This window comes from Daucus carota, chromosome 7, assembly GCF_001625215.2.
Source record: "Daucus carota subsp. sativus chromosome 7, DH1 v3.0, whole genome shotgun sequence".
Lineage (NCBI taxonomy): Eukaryota > Viridiplantae > Streptophyta > Magnoliopsida > Apiales > Apiaceae > Daucus > Daucus carota.
Window position 1 is genome coordinate 32,879,977 of NC_030387.2, and position 13,109 is coordinate 32,893,085.

Below are 13,109 nucleotides of genomic sequence, written 5' to 3' on the forward strand. Positions count from 1 at the left end.
ACGCGTCGGTGCAACTCCCAAGACACGCCACCCGTCTGAATTCCGCACATCTCGACCGTTTCACCATCCCTTGACCCGGGCTATAGCCTTACCCGGATCCAGAAATGCGGAAGAACAGCCGACCGATGAGGCCCACTCAACCCGGGCAGGATGGCGAAAGCGCGACACCCCTACCCCCACCCGGATCTACTCAGAATGAAAAGCGAACAACTCATATATCTACCCGGGCCGGGGGGCAACAATAAGCCTGTACTCTCATCCGGATCCACTCGACCGGGGAAACAGCACTGAAACTACACTTTACTCCCTCACATAGAAAATCTATATAAGGGAGTGGGGGGCAAATGATAGGGTATAACCCGGTTAACCAACACCCGGGTCCTTCAGGAGCAGCACCCGGGTCCTTCAGAGGAACCTCCACCCCGGGTAGCCACCAACACCGCAGGGCATCCCCAGCCTTGACAGGTGAAACAACCCGGACATGATTGCTTACCCGGGCACATGAAACTTACTACTCACCCGGATACACATGTACCAGCCGACACTTGCTGCACAAGGCGCAGACTGACACGATAAAGACAAACGTAACGGTCAACTACTGGCGATAGAGACAAGCCAAGGAACATTCCAAAATACTACTCCTAAGCTGACACCTGGACACGTGTAGGGGATCAAACCCCTACACGTGTAGGACCAGGATCCAGGTACGCACCCTTAAACCCTAATCCTTGGCCTATAAATAGGACCAAGATCAGGAGTTCAAGGGTAACTCTCTCTTTACACTTATTTTACACACACACTCACACTCAGCATATATTCAAACACTCTCAGCCACCAGTCACCAGCAACCACCATACATACATCTTCTCCCACCACACATAGATAACACTTTCTCTAATCTTTATCCTTCCGAAACCCGCGCTTACTCTCACGCCGGAGGCGCTTTGGGGCAAAACCCCCCCGCCGGCGTTGTTTTGTAGGCTCCCATCCAGCAGCTACACCACGGAACCACCAGTCACGGCGGAGTCAGTATTCACAAATGTAACTTTGAGGCCTTGTTTTGCAATTTTTTGTGCAAGCTCCATCATGGGCATTACATGACCTTGTGCTGGATATGGTATAGCTAATATATGTGGGATATTCATCTCCATAATAATTGGCTGTATAATGGAGAATCACTTGTGATATGATTTTCATTCTAGCTCGAAGCTTGGGTAAACATATATAATCCATTTGTGGTCCTTGCATTCGTCTTGTCTCTACTGTAACCATGCATTATTAGAGTCGTCGTAATAGGTTTCGATAAACCAGTCCATTTTCTCGTCCCCATAATAGACCAAAATTAAAGCGGGCTCAACCCCCAACCCTCAGATTGTTAAGAGCGAGCTCGAAAAAACAACTATATCGATTGCGATTTTTGATATGGGGGTTGGCTCTGGTCCATACGAGATATGGTCCATTGATACTCCTAGTTGGCTATAATCACGAAGTTTGTTTTTAGTGTGCGAGACGACTTGATTTTTCCATAAAAACCCATACTTACAGTGTCCATGTATAGAAGTATATCTCTGACTTTATTTTGCGCCAGGCAGCATCCTTTGGCGAGACGGACAAATTGTTAGTGACAATCATTCATCATCATAATTTTATACGACAAAAAATAATATTAGAATCATGGCATTGTTCACGGGATATGCATAATAATCTCGCATCACATCTTCGAGAAATTCTAATGTTTTTGGCGCACGCGGATTGATGGTTGAATACCGACGACCCTAGCATGAAATCAACTTGTTTGAGATCGTTATATGCAACTTGATGCATCCCGGAGTCAAATCCAAAAATTATTGTCAAATCCTAATTGATAATGTTTTGATTAGTTATATTTACATTAATAATTACTGGATCTTCTGTTTGCATATAAATTGAAACCAATAATTTATTTATCATATTATCTGGAGATATAAATTTGGGACGAGATTTGAGACACGTAACATTACTCACATAATAACTAATGGTATTTTTGAGTGTTAGTTAAAAATATTTGACTAAGTTGGATCGGTAAGAAATTGAGTAAAATTTGTCTATTTTGGTATTATTATATTTTAAAAATAATATATTATTATTATTTCAAGTTATTATAAATATAATATATGAATTTATTTGGTTAAAATTTTGTTACGCGTGTTTAGATCGGTTGGCTAATTAAATATAGCCAACATCAGTGAATTACCTATATTCTTAAATAAAAACAATTCATTGGAACACACAAAATTTTATATATTATTTATAGTGTTTTATAATAATATGATTTATTAAAATTTAGATACTTTAAGTTTTGCAGGGTTGCCCTAAATAAAAATTTAGCTCATAATGAAAATAAAGTAAAAGGAAGTTTACTGCAGAGCAGTGTTGTAAAAAGCGCAAATCGGTCCTAAGCGGTGAGGTGACCTTCTACTCTTCTAGCGCTTAAGTGGATAAGCGGATGCTTAAGCGGAATTTTAAGCGGGTGATTAAGCGGAATAATAATATATATTTAAAATTTTATAAATAATAATATTATATATAAAATTAAAATTATAAAATAATTAAGTGATAAGAATTTAAACATAAAATGTTTTTGATCAAAAAAGATATTTTTAATATTTTATTATAATTTTCATGATATTTATAAAAAAAATATTTATATTTAAATATAAAAAATTAGCAAGTCAACATCATTCTGACCGCTTAATCCGTTTAATGTCCGCTTAATCCGCTTAATAGGCCGCTTAATGTTAAAAAACGCTTAATTTCCCGCTTAATGTAAAATCAAAGTGTTTTACCTTCCGATTCCGCTTAAGCGCCCGCTTAGACGGCCGCTTAATGCGCTTTTTAGAACACTGCTGCAGAGTGACGTTGCTGGTTTTTTCTCTGTTTCTCTCACCTGGAAATGACAAAATGACAACTGTGTTTGTTCTATTGCTAAAAAAAAAAAAAAACTGTGTTTTATTTCTAGAATAGACAGTAGTACTTATATATTATCACAAAAGGAGTAAATATGTCGGGATCAAATTTCCAAAATTGAAAAGTCAAATAAACAACCCACTAGTCATTACCCACGAAACACTTTATTCTCAGGAGTATCTTCATCCTAACAATAGGTGCTCACAATATGGGCGGCCAAATGATCGACTAGGGTTAAAAATGGGGCGGGTTCGGGGCGGGGACTTCATTTCCCAGCCCCGCCCCACATAATTTTTTCCTGCCCCATCCCCGCCCCATTCCCCGCGGGGATTTATTTTTAATCCCCATCCCCGCCCCACCGGGGACTTAATATAATTTCGCCCCGCCCCGCCCCGCCCCGCTTCTATAATATTACACCTTTAAATAATTATTTTAAAATTAATTAATTTTTTCTTCAGAATTTAATAAAAATATAAGAGACATGTATATTAAAAGCAAAAAACTAATTATAATATAAATCAAAGAGACATGTTATACATTGTAAAATTATAGTTTTGTGTATTAAAAATAATAATATTAAATATAATAAATATATTATATTAAATATAATAAATATATTTTATTAAATATAATAAAAATATTATATTAAATATAATTATTTATTTATATTTAATATATGTGGGGCGGGGCGGGGAATCCCCGCGGGGATTCAACAAATACCATACTTGCCCCATATTTTGGCGGGGCAGAAAATCATTCCCCGTCACTGCCCCATTCCCCATATTAGCGGGGCGGATCTGCCCCATTCGGGGCGGGTTAGGGCGGGTTCCCCATTTTCCCCACCCCATTTTTAACCCTATGATCGAGCCTTCAACCTGCCGTTATGTTGAAAAGCCCTTAATTAAAATATTCAACTTCTAGGCTTATTGTCTCTACTCAGGTCGGCAAATATATAGTGAAATCAGTGATACGCAAAATAGAAACCGGGATAAATAAACCGAGGCAAAAAACTTTCATTTCGTAATTACCGAAAGAGAACAAAGTAGTTGCATTCACTTCAAAGTAGTTGCATTCACTTTAAATATTCAATAAAATTGCTCAAGTTCTTGTTAGAGCAGCCATCTCTTGAAACAGCATTGACAACCTTTTCTTTAAGATTCATAGCTCTTTCTTTGAAATTGTTGTCGCCAAGTAGTTGCTCTACCTTGCTCTTGACTTCATCTTTGCTGATGATGCCATTTTCATTTTTGTCACATCTCAACCCGACCTTCCAAACATCACAAATATACGTCTGATTAAAGAACTGGTCCGCAAAGTAAGGCCAGCACAAGAATGGCACTCCATTGCTTACACCTTCGACAGTAGAATTCCATCCGCAATGACTTAAGAAGCAGGCAATTGAAGGATGTCGCAGAACTTTTACTTGAGGTGTCCAGCTAACCATTTTTCCACGACTTCCAATTCGCTCTTTAAATCCTTTCGGGTAAATGTCTGAGGTTTCATCAGTCATATCCGGACGTACAACCCACAAGAAAGGCCTGTTAGTGAGCTCGAGGCCTAGAGCCAATTCCTGGAATTGTATTTGATCAAAAATTGTGAAGCTCCCATGCGCAATGTAGATGACAGAGCATGCAGGCTGCTGATCAAGCCATGACAGACAGGCTGAGTCTTCTGGCCAGAAGCTGCCTTGCTTGTCTCCCAGCTTGTTGCTTGCTGAAAGTGGACCTATTGGCAACATCTCTGGAAATGATGTAAATGCTGCTGATTCCAGCTCGTAGGCAGAATTGCACAATATCCATTTTGCAAGCTTCATATATTTGCTGCCAATAGCAAAAAGCTCAAACATAGCTTTCCTGGTAGCCAAGTCACTGAAACAGGCCCATACAAATGTTTCCGTGTTTAAGGGAGGCATTGTCGGTGATAGATGGATCATCTGCTTCTTTGTGACGTTCCCTGAAATTCAAAAGAAATTCAACAGAATACTAATTATAGCTAGCTAGATTTATAGTGTAATCATAATTTATGAAGTTCTACTTAGCTATTTAAATAACTGGATTTTCTAGGGTGTACTAACAACCACTCTTTAGTTGGGTAGCGGATTTTTATTGATTTCAATTTGATTAATACTTAATGATGGTTCTTGCATGCAAAAAAACTCCACTAACAAAAATCTTTCATCTAAGTAAAAAGTAGTTGTTAGTGTGTGCCCACAGAGCGATTCTAGCTAAATAACATAAGCGAAGCAGTTAACTGAAATAGCAGGCACGAAGTCTCACCGTCATTTTCTATAATCCCATCTTCAAGTAACTTTGGAAGACTAAAAAACACGGCCATCTGTGCAGCAGCTGCAGGGCAGAAGGCTACTGCCTTTATCTTGAGCTTATCTGCAATTTCAAATGCACATCCAATACTTATATCAGCAACGACACACGAGATTTTTCCATCATCCTCCGCTCTATTAATTTTTTCAATGACCTCCTGCAGCTTCCCTGGCATGAATTTGTGCATAGCTGCCGTTAACTTTCCAAGGTCTTTCCTGTCTTCCCCTGGTTCCAGTCCATCTGATATCGAAACCAGATGTATCCCGTCTCCAAAGTCATTCTTCTTCGACAATGTACTCATAATCTGGTTGTGCACAAAGTCGGAATTCACAAATGTGACTCTGAGGCCATGCTCTGCAATTTTTTGTGCAAGCTCCATCATGGGCATTACATGACCTTGTGCTGGATAAGGAACAAATAAAATATGTGGGATACTCATCTCCTAACTCACTATGATTGCAGGATTTCCCAACACTACTTATCTTGAGGCTCGGGGAGGATCCATCTTCAGGTTTATAGCAAGAGATCTTGGAGCAAGGACCCACCTCTCCTCAATAATTTCCACCGTGAACCAATCCGTGGTGTAGTCGTATTATAATTATGCACTGATTGGTCGGCTCTCTCTGCAAATTTCCTATCTTTTTCACCGCCAACTCTCTAGCTACCACACAGTTTTAAGTAGAAGCCAGAAATTCAATCCGTCGTGTTCTAATTTCATCCGATTTCAATTATTTTCCCACACGAAATATTGTTAGTTGTGTTTGGACAAGAAGGATGCCGTATATGTGATGGCTCTGCTGACACTGGAGTACAGCTAATGAAGATACTTCCTCCGTGCTACCCAATAATACTGATCGGATTGCACACAGAGGTTAAGAAAGAATTAATTTAGTGGGGAAAAATTAAAAAAAGTAGATAAAACGGTGAGACCGATCAATATTTAATATATAAAATCATCATAGTGGAAGGAGATAATGGATTTAGGGATTTTTCTAGTAAAATTTGTTATTTTTAAAATGTATATAATTGAATAGTAAATTCATGAAAAAAGGTGTCTAAAAATGAACGAGACAGAGAGAATATGCACGGAATAAACATGTGAATCAGCTTTCAGATTAAGCAGTCTTATCTGCAGGATTTGGTGTGCAGTCGCAGTGTAATAATTGGCAAGGCGAATTCCAAAATGCATTCTTCTTTACAGTTTACACAACGTATTGCTCACCATTTTGGGGTAATTGATGTCCTGCACGTAAAATAATGTATTTGAAAACTAATTAAAACATAATCAAGTATTCCCTCCGTCCCCGTAGATTGTATACATTTGGTTTGGACACGGAGACCAAGAAAAAATGTAAAAAGTGAGTAAAGTGAGATGAAAAGTAAGTAAAGTGGTGGGACCCATTTATATTTAATGATATATTTGAGATGGTGGAGGAAAATAGTGGGTGTAATAGTGTTTATATTATTATAGAATGAAGATAGTGGAAGAAAGCAGTGGGTGTAATAGTGTTTTATATTATTAAAAGTTACTATATTTGGAATGTATAGAAATGATGGGACGTCCCAAAAAGGAAACTGTATAGAATTGATTGGGACGGAGGGAGTATACTACAATTTTAGGTTATTTATGTTTATTATTAAAATTATATGTTTATTTAATTAATTTATCAAATATAATAAAATAGTCCTATATGTTTAAATATTAAATTTAAGATTAGATAGCTTAATATATAATATTTATGTAGGTCCAAATTTTATGGAGTCCACAAAATATTGGGGTATTGGAGTTTAAAATTGAATAAATCATATTATTTTAATTTTTTTCTACAATATTTGTAAACATCCGACAACGTGCAGATTATGTCTACAACACTATCGTGAACAAAATCATGGTAATTGATAGGTAAAATAATTATTTTTATAAATCACAGAACTTTATGTTCTCGAGTATAATTCATAAGCAAGACAATGATTTTAATCATCGTTAAAGTTGAAAAATGTTAATGAGTAATTTGTGATTAGTTTTAAGTTAGGGTTAATTATCAAGTTGGTCACTGAAGTGGGCTTAATGTATCAAGTTGGTCACTGAACTCAAAACGGTATCAAGATGGTCACTGAAGTGGCCATAAATATCAAACAAGTACCTTGAAATATGAGTTCAAGCACTAAAAATATTATTTATAAAGTTTTACACATTATTTTTAAATGTTACCAAAACCAAGTAAAATGTTATGACTTCTAATATTTATGACAAAAAATTTAGATTTTATCAAGTTTATTTATTATTTATTTTTAATTAAAACAAAGAAATAACTATATAATAAAATATAAATAATAAATAAACTTGATAAAATCTAAATTTTTTGTCATAAATATTAGAAGTCATAACCTTTTACTTGGTTTTGGTAACATTCAAAAATAATGTGTAAAACTTTATAAATAATATTTTTAGTGCTTGAACTCATATTTCAAGGTACCTGTTTGATATTTATGGCCACTTCAGTGACCATCTTGATACCATTTTGAGTTCAGTGACCAACTTGATACATTAAGCCCACTTCAGTGACCAACTTGATAATTAACCCTTTTAAGTTATAAATGATAACTTACACATAAATTTAGATAATTGAAAATATTTATGATTAAACTAAAAAATTATGTCTCATATTCTAATATTCCAGTTTAAATGCGGATTTTATGAAACTTAACTTTATTTACTAATATAATATATAATTAATAATTTGAATCAAATTTTGTGGGAATTAGTCAAAAATTTGGATAAAATTTAGATCGGCTAAAGAAATGTATACCATCATTGGAAAATTTTACATTGCTGACAACCTCTGATCAGCTACTCCCTCTGTCCCTTTTAATTCTATACGTTTCTTTTTCATTACTCGACACGCACTTCAATATTCTTATAAAAGATAGTTTTATAATTTATTTTTGAAAATTTTTTTTCTGAATAAAAATATAACATTCAAATTTTTATTCAGAAATTTTTTTTTTTAAAATAAGTTAAACTATACTTTACAGGAGCATTAAATCCGTGCCGCGTGTATATAACTCAGGGGAACCGAAACAAAAGCCGATACATTACTTTTTGCCATTTTTTTCAAGTGTTACAGAGAATTACAAGGCTGTTGACAACTTTTTACAATGATTTGATAAAATTCATCAAATTCTTGGTAGAGCAGCCATCCCTTGAAACACTATTCACAACTTTTTCTTTTAGATTCATGGCTGTTGCTTTGAAGTTGTTGTCACCGAGTAGTTGCTCTAGCTTGTTCTTAATTTCACATTTAGTGATGATCCCATTTTCATTTTTGTCACATCTCAACCCGACCTTCCAAACATCACATATATACGTCTGATTGAAGAGCTGATCTGCGAAGTAAGGCCAGCACAAGAAAGGCATTCCATTACTTACACCTTCAATGGTAGAATTCCATCCACAATGACTTAAGAAGCAAGCAACAGAAGGATGCCGAAGAACTTTCACTTGAGGTGCCCAGCTCACAAATTTCCCACGACTGCCTATTCGTTCTTTAAATCCTTTTGGGTAAATGTCTTTTGTGTCGTTGATCATATCTGAACGCACAACCCACAAGAATGGCCTGTTGGTCAGTTCGAGGCCTAGAGCCAGTTCTTGGAATTGTGTTTGATCAAAAACTGTGAAGCTCCCATGCGCAATGTAGATGACCGAGGATGCAGGCTGCTGATCAAGCCATGACAGACAAGCTGAGTCTTCTGGCCAAAAGCTGCCTTGTTTGTCTCCAAGCTTGTTGCTTGCTGAAAGTGGACCTATTGGCAACATCTCTGGAAATGATGTAAATGCTGCTGATTCCAGCTCATGGGCCGAATTGCACAATATCCATTTTGCCGGTTTCATATATCTGTTGCCAGCAAGCCAAATCTCAAAGCAAATTTTCCTTGTAGCCAAGTCGCTAAAACAGGCCCATGCAAATGTTTCAGTGCTCATGGGAGGCATTGTCGGTGACAGATGGATGATCTGCTTCTCTGTGATGTTGCCTGAAATGTACAAATACGTTAGGTTATAGGAAGCTAGATACGTAGTTTAATCATAATACTTAGCGAATTCAACTAAACAATATGACTAGTAGAGTGACAAAGAGCCGACAGCAGGACTAACCATCATTTTTTACGATTCCATTTTCAATCAACTTCGGAAGACTAAAAAACACGGCCAACTGTGCAGCAGCTGCAGGCCAGAAGGCTACTGGCATTATGTTGAGCTTATCTGCAATTTCGAGTGCCCATCCAACGCTCACATCAGCAATAACACACGTAATTTTGTCATCATCCTCTGCTCCATTAATATTCATAATCAACTCTTTCAGCTTTCCTGGCATGACTCTGTGCATTGCTGTCGTTAATTTTGCAAGGTCTTTCCTGTCCTCCCATGATTCCAATCCATCAGGGATTGTAACCAGATGTATCCCGTCTCCAAAATCATCATTCTTTGACAAGGCATTCGTAACCTGGTTGTGAACGAAGTCAGTATTCACAAATGTAACTTTGAGGCCTTGTTTTGCAATTTTTTGTGCAAGCTCCATCATGGGCATTACATGACCTTGTGCTGGATAAGGTATAGCTAATATATGTGAGGTACTCATCTCTCAACTCACTTTTTGCAGTAGAATTATCCAACACTCCTGATCTGAATCTGTGGAGGATCATCTTAGGACTCTAGTTTTATAGGAGAGAACTAGGAGTAAGTTCCCACCTCTCCTCATTCACTGTGCGGACCTAGTCCATCCTAGCAGTTGTCCATGTGTCTCAGGTCTTTTCTTTTTTACTACCAGCCATTGTTCTAAATGTCTGGGATTAATAGTAATTGATCACTAATTAATCCTTTGTCATAAATTATCAAAAATAAATTAAATCTCTCATTATTAATTAATTATCCGATTAATTTTCGATCAATCCAATTAATCACAAACTAATGCTTATTTTGTGGCTTCTTCAATTAAATGCTCATCCGATTCATCTTCGATCGATCCAACTAATCTCTGATAAATCCTTGTTCCTTGTATTTACCGATTAAGTACTACTCAGTAGTACCAACATTCTAGAAGCCACACAAGGTTTAAAGTATATGCCAGAAACTCAATTCCATGTTGTTCTGATTCCGTCCTGGTTCGGATCTCTTATAAAAAAAACAAATTTTGATGTCATCTTCGGAATCGAAATAAAAATGTGACTACTGTTTTGACAGAGGAAGCAATGGCATAGATGGGATGTATCTTTACGGACTTGGGTGTTGAAAAATGTAGGCAAGTACATGTGAATCGGATTCCAAGATCCACCAAGATTAACAAGTGCTGCCGCAGTCTTTAGGGGGTGTTTGTTTCCGGTTTAAAAGCCGGGCTTCTGGTTTATAAGTTAGAAGCATTTAATTGTACCGTTTGTGTAAAAAGTCAAGAAGCACTTGTAAAAAGCTAGGAAGGTTAGCTTTTGTTTCAGGACTTCTGCTTATTTCTCAAACACTTTAATCACTTCTAAGTCTTAACTTGCTTACAATTTCTATTTCACTTTTTTATTTTAAGCAAAAAACACTTATTTTAAACTCGCTCAAACGGCCCCAATTAGCCTCTTGGTAATCACGCTTATAAGCTGCAAGGCTCACGGACCACACATATGTATTGCAACTTGCAAGTGACCTAAATTAGCTCGTAGCCAAGTTCTATTCACTCTTGCGTACATGTTTTCGCTCACGTTTTACTTTCTGCATGCTAATCATTGAAGTTGTCACTTGTCACCCTTCCAAGTTCTAACCACTTCAACTACTAGAAAAGCGACATAATTAAAGCAATCAAGAGGGTGATGGAGAAAAGTGGGTGCCGAAGGTGAAAGACAATTTGTACGCACCGAATGAAAAGGATTTATACGAGAAGGTTGAAGCGATCTTTGCGACTTCAAGTCTGCAATACCAATGCAGTTCAGACACAGCAAATCTGTTACGTATACGATTCTATGTTATGATATGCAAAATGCGTGTTTTAGTAATATGGAGTTCGATAGGGATTAAGCTTCATGAGATTTTGACAAATCTATTTGTCGTCATACCTGGCTACTCCAAACAATATTACACAGGCCCGGCTCAATGAGCAAAACTAAAATATTTATTTAAATATATTAATATACATAACATAGAAGAAATACTGGGGGCTTTTCATATTTTGAGATGTATTATGGAACTCTTTGCGCATGTTATTCACCGGCATTAATGTTACATTTGAGGCTCGAGTTCTTGAGAAACGACCTCCAACGCACAATCATAGGTTGAAATAATTTTTTATTTAACAAAATTATAATCAGTGTGAGCGACCAAGGACATCCACTAGTTTAGAACATAATGACATTGTGTACCTCCATGTTTTATATATTTACATACTTAACATGAAATTGACACGAAATTTCTATAAACGCGACACGGCTCAAACAACAACAAAATTATAGATAATGGGTATAGACTCAACAAATATAGAAGACCAGATGAAAGATATCTAAATTTTTTGCTAACAATTCTAGTGGTTGGAAAACATTTTTTTTACATAATATCTATACATAATGTCACGTAGACATTATAGCTAACAGGTGAGATGGGTTAGGAAATTTTCTCCTATTGTTGGTCCTTGGTCGTTACATTTAAAGACCAACAAACTGATTGATACAGTACATAATCGGTGCCCAGCAATTGATAACTCGGACCGAACTGTCAATATATATATATAAAGGAGGATGCGAGCGTTTCTAGGATTGTTCGATTCAGTCTTCTAAATTTTCTTGAATTTCGGAGAGAAAAGATAATTATAATTCAAAAAATCAGGTCCAAGAATTCTAAAATTAATACAATTCTTTTCTTATTTAATTCTAAAGATGATACAGTTATTTTCTTATTTGGTATTTCTTATTAAATTCTAAAGATGATACAATAGTATTTTTTATAGAATTCTAACGATGATACAATTCTTTTCTTATTTAGTAATTCTAAAAGAAATAGGATTATATTTATTCAAGCTAATAATAATAGATAAAATACAATTTATATTTAAGTTATGTAAAGTAATATATACAATTCTTATTTTCGATAATATATAATATATTGAAGATATGTTTAACGGGAACACGACTGAAAATAACTTTTATGGAATTATAATATTATTTCGTATCAAAATTTATAAAAAAAATTATTTATTAGTATTGTGTTTAAGGGGAGGACGGCCCAAATTAATTTTTACCTAAATAATAATATTTTTTTATTAGTATTATGTTTGACGGGAAAGTAGCTAAAACAATATTTTGGTCTAAATTTATAAAAAATTCATAACGCCGCCGCGAAGCGCGGCTTTTTCACTAGTTTAAAAGTAACGTGAATGTAAGATTATTATGATTGAGTTAATTAAGCCTTTTTGAATTGTGAAGTGTACTTCATCACCTGGGTTCAACTCAACTCTAAATGGCCCAATAACAAACCAGGCCCTAGCAACTTGTAACTAAAAGGAATAAAAAATTTAACAAACAAAAGATTGGTCAAAGAAAAACTATATAACAAATATTTATATTCGAGTTAACTTTGAAAGTTGTCGATACTTCCATTCTTAATTAATAATAAGCTTACAAGATGCACAAATTTTCATTTCATGATTACATATCTTTTAACAAACATGTAAATTCTATTGCAAATAATAAGTTACAATTTTAGTGAAGTTTTAATGTAAATATTACATTAAATTTTAACATAAATTAAATTCAAATCTATTATTATATATTTATCATGTTATTTACATATAACAAAATTAATTTCACTTTCAACAC

The 13,109-nt window shown here is 35.6% G+C and overlaps 2 protein-coding genes across 2 annotated transcripts; both read right to left on the reverse strand.

Annotated features, from left to right (window-relative positions):
- Window positions 1-3,935: 3,935 nt before the first annotated feature.
- Window positions 3,936-6,116, reverse strand: LOC108194123 (UDP-glycosyltransferase 83A1-like). The gene is made up of 2 exons (XM_017361023.2): window positions 5,223-6,116; window positions 3,936-4,899 (listed from the first exon to the last, which is right to left on the reverse strand). Exons 1-2 carry the CDS (start codon window positions 5,704-5,706, stop codon window positions 4,019-4,021), a joined length of 1,365 nt encoding a protein of 454 aa, XP_017216512.1. The 5' UTR covers window positions 5,707-6,116; the 3' UTR covers window positions 3,936-4,018.
- A 2,224-nt stretch (window positions 6,117-8,340) lies between these two features.
- Window positions 8,341-10,047, reverse strand: LOC108194457 (UDP-glycosyltransferase 83A1-like). The gene is made up of 2 exons (XM_017361397.2): window positions 9,421-10,047; window positions 8,341-9,299 (listed from the first exon to the last, which is right to left on the reverse strand). The coding sequence occupies exons 1-2, from the start codon at window positions 9,902-9,904 to the stop codon at window positions 8,422-8,424; spliced, it is 1,362 nt and encodes a 453-aa protein (XP_017216886.1). The 5' UTR covers window positions 9,905-10,047; the 3' UTR covers window positions 8,341-8,421.
- Between the last annotated feature and the right edge of the window lie 3,062 nt (window positions 10,048-13,109).